Below are 22,223 nucleotides of genomic sequence, written 5' to 3'. Positions count from 1 at the left end.
TCTTTTTGCTTATGTGATGCTGAGGAATGGAACCCAGGGCCTCAGGCATGCAAGGCAAGTGCTCTACCACTGAGCCACCTTCCCAGCCCCCATAGTGTGATTTTTCATCGCTAATTTTGATCTTCTCTTGCAAAGTAACTCCAAAGGCACACTGTGTTCCTAATTGCTTCATAGTTTGTGATTTCTCTTCCTTTTTCTTTGCCTTTTTCAGATATTGTGTATTTGTTATAGAAAAAGTTTTCTTCAAATATGGATGGGGTATCTTCGGTGGCTACTGAAGAAAGGTAAGTTGATTCAGAGCAGATGAAGATGTTATGCTCTATTATTAGGGTGTTTTAGACCAGGCAGGAAGGAGCTCTTGGGGTGATTATTAGTCTCCATGCTACCTGGTGTTTTTTTTCTTTGGTTTTTGAGTCAGTCCTGAGGCTTGAACTCAGGGCCTGAGTGTTGTCCTTGAGCTTCTTTTACTCAAATCTAATGCTCTACCACTTCCAGCTTCTTGTGGTTAATTGGAGCTAACAATCTCAGGGACTTTCCTGCCTGGGCTGACTTTGAACCTCCATCCTCAGATCTCAGCCTCCTAAGTAGGATTACAGACATAAACCATTGGCTGCCACTACCTTTTTCTTTTTCTCTTTCTTTCTTTCTATGTTTCTTTCTTTCTTTCTCTCTCTCTTTCTTTCTTTCTTTTTCTCTTTTGTCAGTCATGGAGCTTGAACCCTGGGCTTGGACACTGTCCCTGCCCTCTTCAGCTCGAAGCAAGCACTCTGCCACTTGAGCCACAGTGCCACTTCTGGTTTTCTGGTGGTTAATGGGAGATAAGAGTCTCAGACTCTCCTGCTTAGCCTGGCTTGGCTTGAACCTCCATCCTCAAATCTCAGCCTCCTGAGTAGCTAGGGTTACAGGCTTGAACTACCTGCATCAGGCTTCTGATTGTTATTTTAAAAGATAGTTTTATATACAATGTCTTCTTTTGGGGGGGTAGGGGGAAAGGGGATCAGTCCTGGGCTTAAGCTCAGGTCTTTGAGCTGTTTTGCTCAAGGCTAGTGCTCTATCAACTTAGAACTACAGCACCACTTCCAGTTTTCTGGTGGTTAATTGGGGATTCGAATCTCATGGACTTTCCAGCCTGGGCTGGCTTTCAACCACAATCCTCAAATCTCAGCCTCCTGAGTAGCTAGGATTACAAGCATGAGCTGCCCAGCTTCTAAATACTGAATTTTTATTTTTATTTTTTGCCAGTCCTGGGCTGATCTCTGGGTCTGGGCATTGTCTCTGAGCTTTTTTCTTCAAGGCTAGCACTCTACCACTTGAGCCACAGCCCCACTTCTGGCTTTTTATCTTTATTTGGTACTGAGGAATGGAACCCAGGGCTTCATGCATGCGAGGCAAGCACTCTACCACTAAAGCTACATTCCTGGCCTGTTAAATACTATAATATAAATTTTGCTAGCTAGAATGCTAAATTAAAGTGATGTACTGTGTAGAAGTGTGTAAGGAATGATGGGATGAGAGCTTCTAGAAAGCAGTTTATTTATGTAACATTGTTTTTCTCCTTTTTTTAGAGACAATATGGAGAGATCTGTTAGAAGACGTCATTCCTCAGTAAGAAGCTCTTAAACTAATAATTGTTGCATTTTATCGAACAACTCTATGCTGTAATTTTGTTGTTGTTGTTGTTGTTATTGGTTGTGGGGCCTGAACTCTGGGCCTAGGCACTGTCCCTCAGCTCTTCAGCTCAAGGCTAGTGCTCTACCACTTGAGCTTTTTCTGTTTATGTGGTGTTGAGGAATTGAACCCAGGGCCTTCTGCATGCAAGGCAAGCACTTTACCACTGAGCCACCTTCCCAGCTCCTGTAGTAATTTTAACTGTGGTATTACTTTCCCATCCCCACTGGCTTCTTGTTGTTCTCAGAATAAAAACAAGGGCTGGGAAGGTGGCTCAGTGGTAGAGCGCTTGCCTTGCATGTATGAGGCCCTGGGTTCTATTCCTCAGTACCACATAAGCAGAAAAAAAAAAAAAGCTGGAAGTGGCACTATGGCTCAAGTGGTAGAATGCTAGCCTTGAGCTGAAGAGCTGAGGGATAGCACTCAGGCCCAGAGTTCAGGCCCTATGACCAGAACCAAAAAAAAAAAAAAAAAGAATAAAAACAAATATTTAACCTAGTTGCACAATTAATTACAATTCATGCTTTACAAATTTTAATTAATTTTTAGTATGTATTATACAAAATAATAGGTTTCATGTGACAGTTCTGTGTATGCTAAATTAATGAATTTTATGCTACATAAATTATACATTGTTTATTGCAAATGTTTAAAATACATTTAAAATATTTTGCAGCTTAAGGATATATTTGCTGGACTGGTATAATGGCATACACCAGCTCTTAGGAGTGTGAGACAGGAGAGTTTTAAGTTTAAGGCCAGCCTTGGCTGTTTGAATGATTCTCTATCTCAACAGACAAATTTGCCAGGCCTTTTGACATACACTTACAATCAAAGCGTAGAAATCCAACTCCAGTGATTAAACACAAAATGTAAGTCGAATTGTAGGCAAAACTCAGTGACCAGGGAATGCGATGGTGTCACTCTACTAGGATTTCCATTCTCTTTTTTATTCTGTTTGTTGCTTTTGAACTGTTTTTGCTAGCAGGCAGACTCTCTCCTGTGATTCCTTTGTACATTTAGCTCTCCTTACTTTCAGGTTCCAGTTCTATTTAGGGAGTATTCTATTTAGGAATATTCATTTCCTCAAGTGAGAAAAACAGAGGACTCAGAACTGAATCGTGGAAGCACTTTGATCCTGTTCAGATTAAGTTTTCATTCCTGAGCCAATCATTATTAGATTGCATGAGATGAGTTTGTGCAAATAAAAATCTGGGATTGTGGACTGGGAGAAGGAATTGACAGCAAGTATTTAAACTTTTTACTTTTTACTCTGAGCAATATGACTTTGAGGAGTTCAACATTGTCATGGAAATTTTAGCTGTCCACTTAGTTTATAACTGGAAATAAGCATATTATTAATAGCAATGATAGATTTTCCTGACTAATCCTATTGCCTCTAGATTTTGAAACCCCCAAGGAGTCCTCTTCAGGATATCAGAAGTGGGAATGAAATAGTTCAGGTAAGTGTCTAGTAGTGCAAATGCTGAATAGATTACAATTTTCCATGACTTTTTTATTACTTATTTTATTAGCATATCTTGTACAATTGTAGTTATACAAGAGGGTTTCACTGTGATGTTTCCATATACACGTGCCATATATCACTATCAAACTCACGCCCTCTATTACTTTCCCTTGTCTTCATCTCCCTCTGTAAAACAATTTCAACATTGTTCAGTGTTCTCTTTTCATATGTACCTGGACCTCCTGTCCCCCAACAAAGACTGATTTACTTATTTTTTGGGGGGCAGTTGTAGGGCTTGAACTCAGGGACTGGCTGTTTTCATTGAGCTTTTCTGCTCAAGAGTAGTGCTCTGCCACTTTGAGCCATAGCTCCACTTCTGGTTTTTGAGTGGTTAATTGGAGATGAGATTCTCATAATGACTTTTTTGCCTGGGCTTTGAACTGGGATCCTTAGATCTCAGCCTTTTGAGTAGCTAGGATTACAGCGCCACCAGCACCTGTATGATTTACTTTCTAGTTTTTAAAAAATTATGTATTTTTACTTTTACTTTTTGGCCGGCTGTGGGGCTTGAACTCTGGTCTTGGGCGCTCTCCTTTAGCTCTTCAGCTCAAGGCTAGCATTCTACCACTTAAGCTACAGTGCCACTAATGGTTTTCTGGTGGTTTATTGGAGATAAGAGTTTCATGGACTTTCCTGCCCAGGCTGGCTTTGAACCGAGATCCTTAGATCTAAGCCTCCTGAGTAGCTAGGATTACAGCCGTGAGCCACCGGTGCTCAACTGATTTACTTTCTTCAGTTTTTTTTGTTGTTGTTGTTGGTTGTGGGTCTTGAACTCTGGGACTAGGCCCTATCCCTCAGCTCTTGGGCTCAAGGCAAGCACTCTACCAGTTGAGCCACAGAGACACTTCTGGTTTTCTGGTGGTTAATTGGAGATAAGAGTCTCATGGACTTTCTTGCCTGGGCTGGCTTTGAACCACGATCCTCAGATCTCAGCCTCCCGAATACATAGGATTATAGGCATGAGCCACCAGCGCCTGGCCTTCAGTGATAATTTTTTTTTTTTGGGTCCGGTCGTGGGGCCTGAACTCTGGGCCTGGGCGCTGTCCCTCAGCTCTTCAGCTCAAGGCTAGTGCTCTACCACTTGAGCCACAGTGCCACTTCCGGCTTTTTTTTCTTTTTGCTTATGTGGTGCTGAGGAATCGAACCCAGGGCCTCGAGCATGCAAGGCAAGCGCTCTACCACTGAGCCACCTTCCCAGCAGTGATAATTTTTAATCAGAATTTTTATAAGCTATATAAGGAAAGAAAATTATAAATGATTTCCACTTAAATGTGTGCAACTCAACGTTTCATAGCTTTCAGATTCAAATGGAAGCATTTGAGAGATAGGGATGAAACTCTGAAAGAACAGTTATCTAATAGCTGTGATTTTCAGCCCTGCATTTACAAAAAACCAGGTATGGTGGTACCTGCCTGTAATCCTAGCTAATCAGAGCAAGAAGGATTTAGAGTTCAAAGCCTGCCCAAGTAAAGGTATCTCAAAAGCAAAATGCAAACAAAGGGCTAGAGACGTGTTCAAGTGGTGGAGTGCTTGCCTAGAATATATGATTTTGAGTTTGATCGTTAGTACTGCAGAAAAAATAAAAGTTCCAAATACGGGAATATGCTGACATTTATAATTTTAAGCCCTAGTTTTTTTTTTTTTCCAGGCTTCTATTTTTGATATTCACACATGTATTATTCTCTGAACAAGATAAACTGCCATTTATTTATTTATTTTTTTGTTGGTCGTGGGTCCTGAACTCTGTGCCTGGGCGCTGTCCCTCAGCTCTTCAGCTCAAGGCTAGCGCTCTACCACTTGAGCCACAACGCCACTTCCGGCTTTTTTCTTTTTGCTTATGTGGTGCTGAGGAATCGAACTCAGGGCCTCATGCATGCAGAGCAAGCGCTCTACCACTGAGCCACCTTCCCAGCCCTGGAAACTCATTCTTATGTCTAACTTTTCATTAATTTTTTTTTCCAAACATACCAAAAATTATGTGGCAGAAAGAATCACACCTGTAATTCTAGCTACTCAGGAGGCTTAGATCTGAGGATCATCATTCAGTGCCAACCCGGTCAGGAACATCTGTGAGACTCCTATGTCCAATTAACCACCAGAAAATAGGAAGTGGTGCTATGGCAAAAATGCTCAGTGCTAGCTCCCAGGCCCTGAGTTCAAGCCCCATGACCAACCAAAGGGGAAAAAAAAAAGGTCTTACATTGAGTGCTCCTATATGCATCACCTAGGTTCCACAATTAATATTTTTCTATGGTTCCTTTATTAATCTATAGTTTTCCTTAATTCTTATTTGTCCTTCAAGACTCAGTTTTGATGCTGTTTCTCAGAAAATCATCACATAATTCTTTATTTGTGTCCATTCTGAATTGAGAAATCTGTAAGTCAGAAAATTTATTTTTGTATTATTATGTCTCAGATATATCATTGGTTTGTTTTTAGTTCATTAATTCAATGCATCTTTAATGATTTTGGAGACCCCATATTTCTAAGTAATCACTCTTTTTGGATCTCAAGTGATAGAGTGTTTATGTAACATGTGTAAGGCCCCAGTTTCAAAACCCAATACTATAAAAATAGAATTATTTTAGAATGATATGTGTGACAAGATCCATGTAATCAGCAAAAGTATAATTGTTAATATAATTGCCAACATATCTCTTATTTTTTCACCAGTCTTTTTTGTTACATGTTCTTTGTGCCAATATGCTTATTTTGTCTCCCATTCAAAATTATGTGAGGCCAAGGTTCCTTAGCACTTCAAAAAAATATTTGGAAAATCATATGTTCATTAAGTGCCATTAATGGGAATGTTAATCTAATGGGAACATTGGGATATTTGAAGAGAATTGTAATTCTGAATAAAACTTCTGCCTCTTACTCTGAAGACCTAATTCACATTGAGTGCATAAAGAATCCAACCATACTGTTCTCTCCTGTTAGGAATCCAATACTTTGAGAAATAGGAAAAGCTCTCGTCGAGTCAGCTTTGCAGATACTATAAAGTAAGTTGAAAGATTAAATATTAAAATGTTACACGAAATGCTTTTTTTCTTGTAAAATCATATATTTTGGTACTAGCTGGTATTAATAATTTGTTTTGATTAAGCAACATTAGAGCATTATTATTTAAATGGTTCTTATTAAGTTGTGTTTCAATAGAAGGATAATATTCCCACATTCATTCCCACTGTTATTTAACATCATATTGGAGATATTTATTTATTTATTTTTGATTGTGGGGCTTGAACTCAGAGCCTGGGCATTGTCCCTCAGATTTTTTGCTCAGTACTAGTGCTCTACCACTTTGAGCCACAGCACCACTTCTGTACTGCAGATTTTAATCAGCAAAACTAGCAAAAGAAATTAGAGATATAAAATTTGAAATAGGGGGTTAAACCTACTACCTTTTCCTATTAAATGTACCCCTGCTATTTTGGTTTGGTTTATTTTATTTTGTTTAGCAGTAGTAGGGTTTGAACTTAGGTACTCATGCTAGCTTTGTAAGGTACTGTACCACTTGAGCCATGCCTAAGCTTTCTTTTGCATTTTGGAGATGGAGTTTATAGAATTTTTCTGCTTGAGCTGGCCTCAGATTGCTGTCCTCTGGACCGTAGACTCCTGAGTAGCTAGGATTACAAACATGGAGCCTGCTTCTCCTTTCAGTTTTGTCTTCATTCTACAATTGCTATAATTTGTTTCTTCTGCTTTTTTTTTTTTTTTTTTTTGGTTCTGGGTCTTGAACTCTGGGCCTGGGCGCTGTCCCTCAGCTTTTCAGCTCAAGGCTAGCACTCTACCACTTGAGCCACAGCGCCACGTCCAGTTTTCTGGTGATTATCGAAGAGTCTCATGGACTTTCTTGCCCAAGATGGCTTTGAACTGTAATCCTCAGATCTCGCCTCCTGAGTAGCTAGGATTACAGGTGTAAGCCACCAGTGCCTGGCTTCTGCTTCTTTCATAAGTATTACCTATGTGTTTCATTTCCTGCTACCTTATCTCTTCCTTGAATTCTTGTGTTTGTCCATTGTGGGGCTTGGCTGCTGTCCCTGAGCTTTTTCACTGAAAGCTAGCACTCTACCACTTTGAGCCACAGCACCACTTCTGATAGTTAATTGATAAGAATCTCATGGACTTTCCTGTCTGGGCTGTCATTGAACCACAGTCCTCAGATTTCAGCCTCCTGAGTGGCTAGGATTACAGGTGTGAGCCACCAGCCACACAGCTGCTTTGTTTTCTTCATAGAGGTAATTGCTTTCTTTTTCTTATTCTTGTTTGTGTCTGCACTAGGGCTTGAACTCAGCCAGGGAGCTTTCACTTCGTTTTTGTTTTTGTTTTTCTAAAGGGAAGAGGATTTATTTTGACTAGTGGTTTGAGGTGGTGTTTGTCTGGACCTGTGTTGAGGCACAGCATCATGGCCAAAGGATGTAGTAGAACAGAGAGCTTACTAATGCCAACCAGGAAGCAGAGAGAGTAAGGACTGTACTTTTCCTTAATTTTTTTTGCACAAGGATGGTGCCAAACTACTTGAGCCACAGCTTCATTTCTGGCTTGTTAGTAATTAATTGTAAATAAGTCTCTTGAATTTATGTGACCAGGTTGGTTTTAAACTGCAATCTTCAGCTCTCAGCCTCCTGAGTTGCTAGGATTACAGGTATGAGTCACTGGTGCTTGGCCCAGTTTTTTCTGTTGAGGTTTGCCTATTATCTTTACCTAACTTAACCTGTCCAAAAGGAGTTTATGAATAAACACCAAAAGACTGTATTTAAAAATTCAAGATTTTCAACCATCTTTGTTTTCTTTTCTAGGGTATTCCAGACAGAGTGTCCTATGAAAACAGTGAGAAAGTCAGAAATTGCAGGTAAATATAATATTCCAGTTCTTGCTAATCTATTCTCAACCAGATAAATGATATGATATATTTATCTGTTTAATTATTATTTTTATTTTTTACCAGTCCTGGGGCTTGAACTCAGGGCCTTGATACTGTCCTGAGCTTCTTTTGCTCAAAGCTAGCAGTCTACCACTTGAGCCACACGGCCACTGGTATTGAGGAATTGAACCCAGGGCTTCATGCATGCTAGACAAGCCTTCTACCATTAAGCCATATTCCCAGCCCCTTAACGTTTGTTTGTTTGTTTTTGCTAGTCCTGGGGCTTGAACTCAGGGCCTGGACACTGCCTCAGAGCATCTCAAGGCGAGCGTACTACCACTTGAGACACAGTGCCATTTCCGGCCTTTTCTGTTTATGTGGTACTGAGGAATCGAACCCAGGGCTTCATGCATGCTAGGCAAACACTCTACTACTAAGCCACATTCCCAGCCCCCTTACTGTTTATAAAGTATACCCTGAGCCAGGTGCCATGGCTCAAGCCTGTTATCCTAGCAGCTTGGGAAACAGAGACTGGAGGAAAATAATGTTCAAGGCCAGCCCTATTAAATAAGTTCTTGAGACTCCATTTCAATTAATAGTTGGCTATGATGGTACCTACTGTCAGCTCATTGACATGGTCAACCACAAATAGCAGGATCACTGTCCAGGCTACTCTGGGCATACAGTAAGTTCCTATCTTGAAAATAACCAACAGGAAACATGCTAACAGAGTGGCTCAAGTAGTAGAGCACCTTCTTAGGAAGCAGAAACCCCTGAGTTCAATCTAGTCATAGTTACTTGAGGGGCTGAGGCAGGAGGTCTCATATTCAAGGCCAGCCTTGGCACCATAGTAAGAACCTATCACCTCCCTCCCCCCCAAAAAAGAAATTATACCTTGAGTCTTGAGTCACTTCCTTTTTTACCTTGTTATTAATAGTCCTTATGTAATTTTTCTACTATTTTTCAGTGTGTCCTGTAACAACTTTTCTTTATTTTTAGATACAGAAGCAGGAGAAAATGTTCCACCTATACAGTAAGTAAGGAACATAATTCAAATTATATTTGAAATGTTATTTATTTCACAAGGGTCTTTTTTTGGGGGGGGTCCGGTTGTGGGGCCTGAACTCTGGGCCTGGGCACTGTCCTTCAGCTCTTTAGCTCAAGACTAGTGCTCTACCACTTGAGCCACAGTGCCACTTCTGGCTTTTTTCTTTTTGCTTATGTGGTGCTGAGGAATCGAACCCAGTGCCTCAGGCATGCAAGGCAAGCGCTCTACCACTGAGCCACCTTCCCAGCCCCTGAAATGTTATTTATTTCAAGCTGAGGTCATAGCTTAAGTGGTGCTTGCCTAGTATAGTTCCCAGTAACTCTCCCCCCTCAAAAAAAAAAAGGTTATTCCTGTTAATTTTTCTTTTCTTTTTTTTTTTTTGGTCAGTCCTCGGGCTTGAAGTCCGGGCCTTGGCTCTATTCCTGAGCTTTTTTACTCAAGGATAGCACTCCACCACTTGCACCATAGCTCTATTTCTGGCTTTTTAGTAGTTAATTTGATGTAAGAGTCTCACTGGCTTTATTGCCCAGGCTGGCTTTGAACCATGATCCTCACATCTCAGCCTCTTGAGTAACTAGGATTACAGGCAGGAACCACTGGTGCCTGGCTTAAATTCTTAAAATCATGTATTAATATGAAGCAGTAAATAGCACATTTTTTTCATATAATCAGTTGCTTTTATAGTACTGATATAATTTGAATATTTTAGGTAAATGCTTGGGACAAGAAGTGTTTTAGATTTTTGTGGTTTTTCAGATTCTGAAATATTTGTATATACATAACTGGTTGAGCATCCCTAATCTAGAACATCCAAAATGCTCCAAAATGTAAGGCTTTCTGAGTACCACTCCAAAAGCTCCAGATTTCAAGTGGGGGATACTGACCAACTGTGTAGAAAAGTAATTAACTTTTAACAAGTGAGAAGATGTTTATCATTCTTAAGGTAAAGCCTTTTTTTAAAGGAGTCTATAATTTTACTAATCATTCTATAAAATCTTTTATCTTCCCTAGTCTAAATTTTTGTGATTCATGGTAATTGTTTGGAATATTGATTATGAAAATACCTTTTAATTTTTAGGAATACAAATTCAGATGACAAATATTGTGAGATTACTGGTGAGTACAATCAGAATACTTATAGATTTCTTGATAAATATAATGAGTAGAAACCATGCAAAAATAAAGAGCTTGGTTTTAGCTCTGTGGAGGAGCACTTACCCGACGAGTACAAGGCCCTAAATTCCATCCTCAACTCTGGAAAAAATAAAGAAAATAAAGAACTTTCTTTTTCTTTTTTTCATTTATGTATTTTTGTGTCGGTCATGGATCTTGAACTTTGGGCCTGGGCTCTGTCCTTGAGCTTCAGCTCAAGGTAAGCACTCTACCACTTGAGCCACAATGCCACTTCCGGCTTTTTTCTGTTTATGTGGTGCTGAGGAATCGAACTCAGGGCCTAATGCATGTGAAGCAAGCACTCTTAACACTGAGCCACCTTCCCAGCCCCAAGAGCTTCTTTCTTTTTTTTTTTTTTTTTGGTCTGTCGTGGGCCTTGAACTCTGGGCCTAGGCGTTGTCCCTGTGCTCTTCAGCTCAAGGCGAGAGCTTTACCGCTTGAGCCACAGCGCCACTTCCAGTTTTCTAGTGGTTTATTGGAGATAAGAGTCTCATAGACTTTCCTGCCAGGGCTGGCTTTAAACCGTGGTCCTCATATCTCAGCCTCCTGAGTAGCTAGGGTTACAGGCGTGAGCCACCGGCGCCCGGCTAAGAGCTTCTTTCTTTATACATGTTTTTTATTTAAAATTTCATGGATATACTGTTTTCTCTATAACATACTGTCCTTTTTGTTTTTTTCTATCATATACTCTTACTTTTTCAGTTATTTATTCACCTTAGGAATTAAGAATCATTTTGAAAGCCAGGTGATAGCGGCTTACGCCTGTAATCCTAGCTACTCAGGAGGCTGAGCTCTGAGGGATGTAGTTCGAAGACAGCCTTGGCAAAAAAAAGTCTATGAGACTCTCTCTTTTTTTTTGGTTGGTCATGGGGCCTGAACTCTGGGCATCGACACTGTCCCTCAGCTCTTCAGCTTAAGGCTAGTACTCTTACCACTTGAGCCACAGCGCCACTTCTGGCTTTTTCTGCTTATGTGGTACCGAGGAAGCAAACCCAGGGCCTCGTACATGCAAGGCAAGCACTCTACCACTGAGCCACCTTTCTAGCCCTTCTGTGAGACTCTTATCTCTAATAAACTACTCAGAAAAAGCAGGAAGTGGTGCTATGGCTTAAGTAGTAGATCGCTAGCTTTGAGCAAAAGAAGATTAGGGACAGTGCCTTGGCCCTTAGTTCAAGATCCAGTCAAAAAAAAAAAAAAAGAACTATTTTGAACTTTTCCTTCATTCCCATACCCGTTCACCCTTATTTTCTCTCTGTTGTAGTCTAAATATCTTGTAAATCTGTTACTTGATCTCTTATTACTTCTACTACTTTAAGCTTAAGTCCTTACTATTTTAACTTAGGGTTTTTTAAATGTATATATTATATTTAATTTTTATCCTTCTAGTTCATTTAATGGACTAACTTCCTTCTTTCCTTCCTTCCTTCCTTTTTTTTTTTGGTTGGTACTAGGGCTTGATCTCTGAGCCTGGGTACTATCCCTGAGCTCTTCAGCTCAAGGCTAGCCCTCTACCATTCTGAGCCACAGCGCCACTTTGGTTTTCTGGTGGTTAATTGGAGATAAGAGTCTCACAGACTTTTTTGCTTGGGCTGGCTTTGAATGACAATCCTCAGATCTCAGCCTCCTGAGGAGCTGGGATTATTGGTGTGAGCGACAAGTGCACGGCCATTTAATGTATTTTCTTACTACATTTTTTTTTCTCAGTAGGTATGAACACATTGCTTTGTGCTCCCATTCAGACTCAAATGCAACAAAGAGAGGTATGATTTCATGCGAGTATCTTTATATTTTTATTTTTCTCCATAGTCAAAAAATACAAGTTCATGATCCTAGCTTGATTTAGGGACATGGACCAAAATTAAATGGTGTAGAGTAGGGAAACTTCCTACCTAAGCATAAGGCACTGCCAATGTAAATATAGGGAGGTATGTTACATTAGAACTCACGAATGTTAATGACCATGAATGGGAATCATTTCAGAATTTCATTATAGATTTGTGAGCTATGATTGTAGCTCTTGCCTATCATGCATAAAGACCTGAATTAGATCTCAAGCACTGCCAAAAAAAAAAAAGCTCCATGAAACAAAACAAAACCCTGGCTGGAAAGAGACTTAGTGGTAGAGTGCTTGTCTAACATGCATGAAGGCTTGGATTCGATTCCTCAGTACCAAATAAACAGAAAAGGCTAGAAGTGGCACTGTGGCTCAAATGGTAGAGTGCTAGCTTGGAGCAAAAGAAGCTCAGGGACAGTTCCTTAGTTCAAGCCCCATGACTGGCAAAAGCAAAACAAAACAAACAAAACCCAAACCCAACAGCAACAAAAAAACATACACAGTCCGGTATTGGTGGTTCATGCCTATAATCCTAGCTACTCAAGAGGCTGAGATCTGAAGATCATGGTTCAAAACGAGCCTGGGCAGGAAAGTCCATGAAACTCATATCCACTTAGCCATTGGAAAACCAGAAGTGGAGCTATGGCTTAATGTGATAGAGTGCTAGCTCTGAGTGAAAAATCTCAGGGACACTGCCCAGACCCTGAGTTCAAGCCCCATGACAGACAAAAAAACCAACCCCCCCCAAAAGAAAAACATATACAAACATCTTATTTTGAATAGGAATTAGACCATTTCTTTAAATAAAACTACTGTGGTACAGATAGCACAGAGTCTATTATTAATTAACCATCAAGCTGGGCGCTGGTGGCTCAGGCCTGTAATCCCAGCTACTCAGGAGGCTGAGATCTGAAGATCATGGTTCAAAGCCAGCCCGGGCAGGAAAGTCCATGAAACTCATCTCCCGTAAACCACTAGAAAACTGGAAGTCGCGCTGTGGCTCAAGTAGTAGAGTGCTAGCCTTGAGCTGAAGAGCTGAGGGACAGTGCCCAGGCCCAGAATTCAAGCCTCAAGACTGACTAAATAAATAAATAAGCCATGAGGAACCAATGCCTTTCCAAGATGTTTATTTAGGATGAGAAGGACCTATCCAATATAGAATTTTCATTATGGTTACATTGTATATCAGATTTTTTTTTCCAGGTCTGGAGTAGTTAGGATTATAGATATGATCCACCAATTCCTAGTGTTAAGATACTAAAAAGTAAATTATTTAGACTTTAGATTTTATTTTTTCTATTTTTTGATACTGGAGGTTGGGCTCAGGGCCTTGTACTTGCTAGGCAGATACTACCTGAGCCACTCTGCCAGGCTTTTTGCATTGATTATCTTTCTGTGTGTCTATGTTAGCTTATTGTTTGATTATTTTTGAGATAGGATTTCACTTTATTCATGAAATGGTAATCCCTCTATACAATTCTTAATAACAAACAATTTATATTAAACAACAAAAAAATCATTTTTGTTAACTCAGTCAAAATTGGAAAATACGATTTTACAAAAAATTACATAGAAGATACTTGTACTTCATATTTTAACTTTTTGCTATTGATCAAAGGAAAAAAATGTTCTTGCCAGGTCCTGGTGGCTCATGCCTGTAATCCTAAGCTACTAAGAAAAAGGTAGAGATATAAGGATCGCAGTTCAAAGCCAGCCCAGGCAGGAAAGTTCATGGGACTGGTATCTCCAATTCCCCACCAGAACCGGAAGTAGAGCTGTGGCTCAAAGTGGTAGAGTATTAGCCTTGAACAAAGGGACAGTGCCAAGGCCCTGAGTTCAAGCCCTATGGCCAACATCAACAACAAAAAAGAAAGACATATCTTGGTTTATTACCAATTAAAACCTTTTGTTATTATGAGGGAAATGTGTAGAGAGTTTACAGTTATATAATACTATATAATATATATATATGTTTTTTTAATTTATTTTTGATTGTACTGAGGCTTGAACTCAGTACTGGACACTGTCCCTGAGCCTCTTGGTGCTCAAGGCTAGTGCTCTACCACTTGAGCCACAGTGCCACTTCTGGCTTTTTCTGAGTAGTTTATTGTAGATAAGAGTCTCACAGACTTCCCTGCCCAGGCTGGCCTAAAACCATGATCCTCAGATTTTAGCCTCCTGAGTAGCTTGGATTATAGTCTTGAACCACCAGGGCCCAGTGTCAAATTTTTGATTAAAGAAACAATAGTTATCTCTGAGATGTGGTAATAACTATTTTCTCTTCTTTGGAAAATTTTATTTTTTTTTCCATACAAGAATTTACATTAGGGAAGTGGTGCTGTGGCTCATGTGGTAGAGCATTAGCCTTGAGCTGAAGAGCTGAGGGACAGCGCCCAGGCCCAGAGTTCAAGCCCCACGACCGACCAAAAAAAAATAATTACATTCAGTGTGATCTCTTATGTTTCCTTTCATTATAGTTTTCAATTATAGAGCCCAACCATGACAACAAACATGGAAATGACCAGACAATCATCTTTTCCAATGAAAATCAGATGGATTTGACAGCAAGTCACACTGTGATGATAACCAAAGGCCTTTTAGATTGTACCAAAAGTCAAAATTCTACCAAGATAGATACTGCATCCTTCCTGGCTAACATAAAGTGTCACAATGCGAATTTGAGAATGAAAAAAGAATTAAAAATTCCCATGGATCAACACCCCACTCCAGAAAAAAAAATAAATTGCAATGATTTGATACAAAGATTGAAAACACGAAAATCCAGTGCTTATCTTACAGACCCTGATAAAGAAAACTTTGAAATACCTATTTATTCCAAACAACCAAGTAGTGCCTCTTCTACACATCAAATGCAAGCATCTCTCCATGTAAATGAGAATAGTAGTAATATTACTAGAATCTTCAGAGAACAAGACGATGGGATGAATTTCACCCAATGCCTTACAACCGATATTCATATTCCCCCATCTGGTGAGGACAACTTAGTGGAATTCAAGGGTGATATTACAACTTATGACAATGACTGTATGGACTTGACAGCTAACCATACCCTGCAGGTTTTATCTTTAGCAAATAATTTATCCAAGACGGAAAATCAAACTTATAAGATCTCCAAGGATGTTGAAGCAGTTGGTGGAACTGAAGCTCCAGAAAAGACAACAGTCTCTAAAAGTAAACAAAATGCTGGTTTACAAGATCCTTTCTTAAACCCTGAACATAAAACACATTGTAGTCACATTATAGATTCAGAAACTCCCACAGTCACAGGGACTTCTAATCAAGATGCCAGAGCAACAGCTGGTAACTCAGAATCTGTGTGTTTTAGTCCAGCTGCTCACGGTTATAAGACCTTATTTTATTCTAGTTGTGATGATGCCATGGACTTGACCAAGTGTCTCTCAAGTATGAGAGAGGAGAAAAGTTTGCTGAAACCTGATGGTAATTTTTCTAAAGGACATTCCAATCCTGATTCCAGCCCTGTTCTTACTGAGAAAACGTTTTATTCAGGAGAGGATAGTATGGACATTACCAAGAGTCACACAGTTGCAATAGATAACCAGCTTTTTAAGCAAGATCAGACAGATGTGCCAATTGTATCTGCACCACTATCTGAAGAAGCAATGATTCTCCAAAATCATGTAACTGTGGCAGAAGGTGGGGGAAGGAATGTAAATTGTCATTCACTTCCTCAAGTGTCCAGGGCAAGATTACAACAGAGCCTGACAAATTCTCTCTCTCTTCACTCGACTGACAAAAAGACTTTCCTCTTAGAAGATGAAGATATGGATTTGACTCAAAGTCACACAAGTAACTTAAGTCAGGCTCCTCTTGCACCTTACATTCTAGCATCAGAGAATATCACTAAATCTTATTCTTGTAGCAAAAGTCCTCCAGATAAATGGGGGAAAATGTTAAAAAATCATATCAAACCATCCCAACAACCAAAACTGATACCTGAAAATATTTTAACTGATACTCAGGGGAAAGAAAAACATCAGATTTTGAAGGTTTCACCTTATCTTGATAATAATGTAGCCTACTCTGATATAGGTCTTGATAAACAAGTAGCACTAAGAAATAATGGAAATACAGTTTCAAGGGAGCCATCTTTATTTTCTACCAGAAAATCATTCTTGTCATCTGATTGTCCATCAGGACAATCTGCCTTGAAAAATAATACTGATGTGAATAGTCATATAGCAAAGTCTGTACCAGGCCAGGGTTCTAAAGTACCTGAGTCACTGAGGAGAGATTTAGATGACCCCGCACAGGTCTCTTCTCATGACCAGGTGATTATTTGTTCAGAGGAGGAGCAAACTATGGATCTAACCAAGAGCCATGCTGTTATCATTAAATTTGGTCCTTCCGAAGTACAAGACCGTAATAAGAATAATTTAGAACAGAGCACCATCCAAGTCAAAACAGTAAACAGACCAATAGCTGTAAAAGGAGAAAACTGTGGTAAAAGTCCTATGGAAAAAACTGGGGAATTTGTACCTAATAATGTCTTTGGTGTATTAGAGGACAAAAGTATACAGAAACCTGAATTTCTGATGGAAAAGCAAAATGCCAAAGTTTGTGGAAGGAAAAGTGTTAGTGGACTAAAAATTGATAAGACTGTTATATTTTCAGATGGTGATGAAAATGATATGGAGATCACCAAGAGTTGTACAGTAGATATAAACCATAGGTCTTTATTAGACAAAGGTGATGCCAATCAGATGCCTGTGGAAGGAACTTCTAAAACTATTTTGTATGCTTGTGAGCAGGGTGAAATGGAAATCACTACAAGTCACACTGTTGCCTTAGAATGTGAAAGGGCCTCATCAAATGAAAGAATTATTAGACCTGTGGAAAAGACTACAATGTTTGTAGATAACCACGATGAGCTAGAAATGACAAAGTCCCACACTGTCTTCATTAACTACCATGCAGAGAAAACTTTACCTCCACACAGACCTAAGTTTGAACTACCCAAAAGGAAAAGTCTGAGAACTGCAGAAGTGACATCTCTTGCTAAAGAGAATGCTTTATGTTCAGAAAATGGTGACAGCAACCATCCAGCATCAAAAGGTAGGCAGGTAACTGTCCCAGAGGAGTGCTCTAGTTACCATCCTAGAGGGGAATGTGAGACATTAATAGCTGATAATAACATGCAAGTGTCTAAATTAACCAGTTGGAAAAATGTGAAAGATGTACAAAAGCCTGGATTTCCAAATGAACTTCTGTCAGGCAAAACTCAGAGAAGAAAAAGCCTGAGGTTACAAAATGACAAGACCATTGCCTTTTCAGAGAATGATAAAAATGATATGGATATCACCCGGAGTTCTAGGGTAGAAATAAATGACAAAGGTACCTTGGAAGATAGAGAGGACTCTAACTGGATGCCTTTGACAGGAGCTTCTAAAACTGTTTTATATGCATGTGGGCAAGATGACATGGAGATAACTAGAAGTCACACCACTGCCTCTGAATGCCAAACTCTCCCACCAGAAGAAGTAACTGCTAAGCCAGTGGACAAAACAATAATGTTTGTAGATAATCACAATGATCTGAAAGTTACCAAGTCCCATGCTGTTTTCATTGACTGTCAAGCCACGGAGAAAACGCTTCCAGAATACCCTACATTTGGAATAGCAAGAGAAGGAAACAGTACTGAGGATAATAGCTGCATTCAAGAAATCACTAAAAAACAAGCACTGTCTGTAGGAAGTGAAATTGTTTTTCACTCTGCACAAAAGCATCAGATGACAACCCTTATTCCTCCTAATACATTGTGTAGGGATCAAAGTAAAATGGAATTGATCAAGTTCCATAGAACTGATACAAATGAGGTGGTCATGGGGAAAGTTGCAGACCAGGCCTACATAGTGAAAGGAGCCCAAGCTGAAAGCTGCCATATAGATAGTACAGATAGAAAAAATGTGGATTTTACGAGCAGTCATGGAGCTGTTATTTGTGGATCCAGTGATAATTGGAAACAAAGTCTGAAAAATTTGCATGGGAAAACGGAAGGAGTTTCAGATCTCCAAACTGTTCAGTTGCCACCTACTCCAGAACAAGTACTTGAATTAGGAACTACAGGGTTCAATAATAAGAGTGTACTGCAAACTAAGGAAATAAATAACATTGTCTCCAATGATGCTAATGATAATAAAGATGAAGAAAACAAGAACTCTCATAGTGGATCTGAAAGTATGTCTATACCATTAAGTACAGCTGGTAGAGATAAAATGAGGAGATATTCTTTGGGAATCTTTTTGCCCAGATTGCCAAACAAGAGAAATTGTAGTGTCATGGGTATTGATGAGACTGAGCAGATTCCAGCAGATTCAACTGATTTAAATCACTTAGAAATTCTTCCAGTCTCTAACAAGGATTTAGGCACAGGATCTGTTGTACCTAAAATGAACTTAAGTCCATCTCAGTATATAAATGAGGAAAATCTCCCTGGTGAGATTAATTCCTCAGGCTCTATTAGCACAGAAATTGAAGAAAATATTTTGATTGAAACTGACCAAAAAGCAACTTTACCATCTGACAACAAAATGGAGGAAACCTGTATTAGCCACAAAAGAACATGGGTACAAGAAGGAGATGCTGTTTCAACTGAGAAAAAAATCAGAAAACATGACTTTCAGCTTGGTGATACTATTCAGGGCCATGAGGTAAGCTACTACTTATTCACTTTTTTTTTTTTTTTTTTGTGGAGACTGGGGTTTGATTGGCTCATGCTCATGACTGAGCCATACTTCCAACCCCAAATTGCACTGTCTTGAGGAAGGAATGTTTTTCAGGGGTTGTTTTTGCCAGTCCTAGGGCTTGAACCCTGGGCCTGGGCACTGTTCTTGAGCTTCTTTTGCTTAAGGCTAGCACTCTACTCCTTGGGAGCCACAGTGCTACTTCTGGCTTTTTCTGTGTATGTGGTGGTGAGGACTCAAACCCAGGCCTTCGTTCAGGCGAGGCAAGCCCTCTAGCACTAAGCCACATTTCCAGCCCTGTTTTTCAGGTTTGATTTTTTTTTTTTCCTTGTGGCAATACTGGGGCTTGTACTCTTTTCTTTATGTTTGACCCTCTATCACTTGAACCATGGCTCCATTGTCAGCTTTTTATTGGTTAATTGGAGATGGGGGGAGGGGTCTCATTTCTACCCAGGCTTGGCTCTGAATTTTTTTTTTTCTTTTTTTTGGTCGGTCGTGGGGCTTGAATTCTGGGCCTGGGCGCTGTCCCTTAGGTCTTCAGCTCAAGGCTAGCGCTTTACCACTTGAGCTACAGTGCCACTTCCCGTTTTCTGGTGGTTTATTGGAGATAAGAGTTTCATGGACTTTCCTGCCTGGGCTGGCTATGAACCACGATCTTCAGATCTCAGCCACCTGAGTAGCTAGGATTACAGTCATGAGCCACTGGTACCTAGCTTATGACATTTATTCACTGGCAAATTGGAGCATGGTTTTGCTTCTTTCCTGACCTGTGATACTGTTCATAGTGACAGGAATGTTCTTTCCTGTTGGCAGCTGAGACATTAGACCCAGAGCGAGACAACCCCCCCAGGCACCTCAAGTGAATGAGAGAATAGAGAGGGCACTCTTGGGCACATCCTGTCCTGGACCCTCTGCAATATCAACATAGATAAATTGTATGTTTGAAGTAGTGGGTTTTTTTTTGAGTGTTAACATTAGCCATCACGAATACATAGTATCATAACTTGATTCTAACAATGTTTCTTTATCAATAATTTCACAGATTTTTGACCCCGATACTGAAGAGGACATAGATAAACATGTTAACAGTGTATTGGCAAAAAGCCCAAGCAGGACCCCATCTAGCTGCAGCAGCTCTCTGGATTCAGTCAAGGCTGATGGGACCTCTCTGGACTTCAGCAGTAAGATTTTTATGAAGTCTAAATAATAGCAGTTATCTGAATCCTTGACTAATAATAAATGCAGTTCAGTTTAGGAAATATCCAAGTGTTTTATCAGCCTAACCTATAGTCATCTTAATGAATTGAGAAGTATTTTACTATAGAAAAATGGAATGTTTTGCTTCAGAAACTTGTAATCAGTGGAAAAACACTGAACGATGTACTAAAACTGTAGTAAATTTACCTTGCTAAATGGGCGTCTTCCTGAAACATCATAAACAACACACAAATCTGAAAGATAAGTTAAATCAAGCAAACAATTGGGTTTTGACCTGATTTTCACATGAATTTGCTTTACTTTTAGCAAACCGCAATAGTCAAATGGAATCACAATTTCTCAGTGACACTATTTGTGAAGAGAACTTGAGGGAGGTACGTTAAAAGTATTCATCACTTTTAATACTTTTTCTTGGTTGTTATTTATTGGTGGCAAAGTGTTAAGGAAAACGATGGGCTCCAGCTGGATGGCTCAAAGAGCAAGGTTAAAGAAGAGGGAACCACCTGGTCCCCATTTAATTTAAAAAGCATATATAAAGTATTTTATATGCAGAAGAATAATTTTCTTTATTAAGGATTCAGCATAGCAGTTTTTTTCCCCCCTGGTCCTGGAGCTTGAACTCTGTACCTGGGCACTGTCGGGGGCTCCTTTTTCTCAAGGCTAGCACTTTACCGCTTGAGCCCCAGCACCACTTCTGTTTTTTTCTGCGATTAATTGGAGATAAGAGTCTCTTGGACTTTCCTGCACAGGCTGGCTTTGGGCTGTGAGCCTCAGATCTCAACCTCCTGAGTAACTAGGATTACAGGGGTGAGCCACTGCCACCTGGCATAGCAATTGTTCTATGAAGTAGTATCTGTCTGTTTTCTGTGGCTATACTTGAATATCATAAACTGTGATTCATAAAGAATGGAGATTTATTTAGCTTATGGTTCTGGAGGCTAGGAAGAGCATAGCACTGGAGTAAGCTCAGTATCAATTGAGAGCTTTCTTGCTGGTGAGGACCCATGGCTTCACACAGCAAGACAGAGCAGCCTTGCTAACCTCCATCTCTTATGCAACCACTAGTGCAGTCATGTGGACCCCAGCCTCATAACTTCTTCTAATCCTAGTTATCACCCAAAAGGCTCTTCCTCTAAATGACTTCCAAGATTAAGATTCAGCATGAGTCTTGGATGAAACAAATAGCCATACCATAGCAAGTAGAAATGAATATTAAAAGACATAGACTTTATTATTGAAAAACCTTAAAAACTAATCTTAGAGGTTGTCATGGTATCACATAGAGTTCAGGGCCAGTCTGGGCTACATAAGGAGGGCCCTGTCTCAATTAAGATAATATTAATAATCTTGGATAAAATCTGCTCATGTGTGGTTTACTAATTCTTGAATAGTTGCATAAATATGCACAAGTTTTAGAAACATGAGGGTTATACTCAAAATGCACTTAGCTTGAATGAATCAATAAATGCCTTTTGTTTTCTTTTCTTAGAAACTCAAAGATGGGAGCATTACAATAAGAGAGTTCTTCATACTTCTTCAGGTCCACATTGTGATACAGAAGCCCCGGCAGAGCAATCTCCCAGCCAAAGTAAAAGCAGCTTCTTGGCAAAATAGTTATCCTAGTTAAAATGTATTATACTTTGCTAAACTACATGAAAACAAGTATTTACTGAAAAGTAAAACAAGAAAAAAGTAAAAACAAAAGAATCAGCTAGGCACTGGTGGCTCATGCCTGTAATCCTAGGTATTCATGAGGCTGGGGTCTGAGGATTGCAGTTCCAAGCCGGTCCAGGCAGCTGTGTGAGACTCCAATTAAACCAAAAGCTGAAGTAGAGATGGGGCTCAGGTGGTAGAGTGCTAGCCTTGAGCAAAATAGTTCAGGGACAGCGCCCAGGCCTGAGTTCAAGCCCCAGGAAATGCGTTAGAAAAAAAGGTAAAAGAAAAAAAGTTAAAGGAAGTCATTTCCCCTTTAGAACATTTTTCTTGTTTTTTTTTTTGGGGTCCGGTCGTGGGGCCTGAACTCTGGGCCTGTGCACTGTCCCTCAGTTCTTCAGCTCAAGGCTAGTGCTCTACCACTTGAGCCACAGCACCAATTCTGGCTTTTTTCTTTTTGCTTATGTGGTGCTGAGGAATCGAACCCAGGGCCTCAGGCATGCAAGGCAAGC

The 22,223-nt window shown here is 39.9% G+C and overlaps 1 protein-coding gene across 1 annotated transcript in view; it reads left to right on the top strand.

Annotated features, from left to right (window-relative positions):
* Nucleotides 1-210: 210 nt before the first annotated feature.
* Nucleotides 211-22,223, top strand: part of Casc5 (cancer susceptibility candidate 5) — a 52,739-nt gene continuing 30,726 nt past the window's right edge. Inside the window, exons 1-13 of the mRNA XM_013010169.1 lie at nucleotides 211-284; nucleotides 1,566-1,605; nucleotides 3,072-3,131; nucleotides 6,137-6,198; nucleotides 7,999-8,051; nucleotides 9,063-9,096; nucleotides 10,190-10,227; nucleotides 11,989-12,044; nucleotides 14,596-16,049; nucleotides 16,332-18,807; nucleotides 19,883-20,021; nucleotides 20,365-20,432; nucleotides 21,548-21,646. Of these exons, the coding sequence (XP_012865623.1) occupies nucleotides 250-284; nucleotides 1,566-1,605; nucleotides 3,072-3,131; nucleotides 6,137-6,198; nucleotides 7,999-8,051; nucleotides 9,063-9,096; nucleotides 10,190-10,227; nucleotides 11,989-12,044; nucleotides 14,596-16,049; nucleotides 16,332-18,807; nucleotides 19,883-20,021; nucleotides 20,365-20,432; nucleotides 21,548-21,646 (4,614 nt within the window). The 5' untranslated portion in view covers nucleotides 211-249. The remainder of the gene's footprint in view (nucleotides 285-1,565; nucleotides 1,606-3,071; nucleotides 3,132-6,136; nucleotides 6,199-7,998; nucleotides 8,052-9,062; nucleotides 9,097-10,189; nucleotides 10,228-11,988; nucleotides 12,045-14,595; nucleotides 16,050-16,331; nucleotides 18,808-19,882; nucleotides 20,022-20,364; nucleotides 20,433-21,547; nucleotides 21,647-22,223) is intronic.

The sequence above is a fragment of the Dipodomys ordii genome, unplaced genomic scaffold (assembly GCF_000151885.1).
Source record: "Dipodomys ordii isolate 6190 unplaced genomic scaffold, Dord_2.0 Scaffold11, whole genome shotgun sequence".
In the NCBI taxonomy this organism is placed as follows: domain Eukaryota; kingdom Metazoa; phylum Chordata; class Mammalia; order Rodentia; family Heteromyidae; genus Dipodomys; species Dipodomys ordii.
Note: the sequence above shows the minus strand (reverse complement) of the source record. Positions and strands in the feature narration are given on the sequence as shown.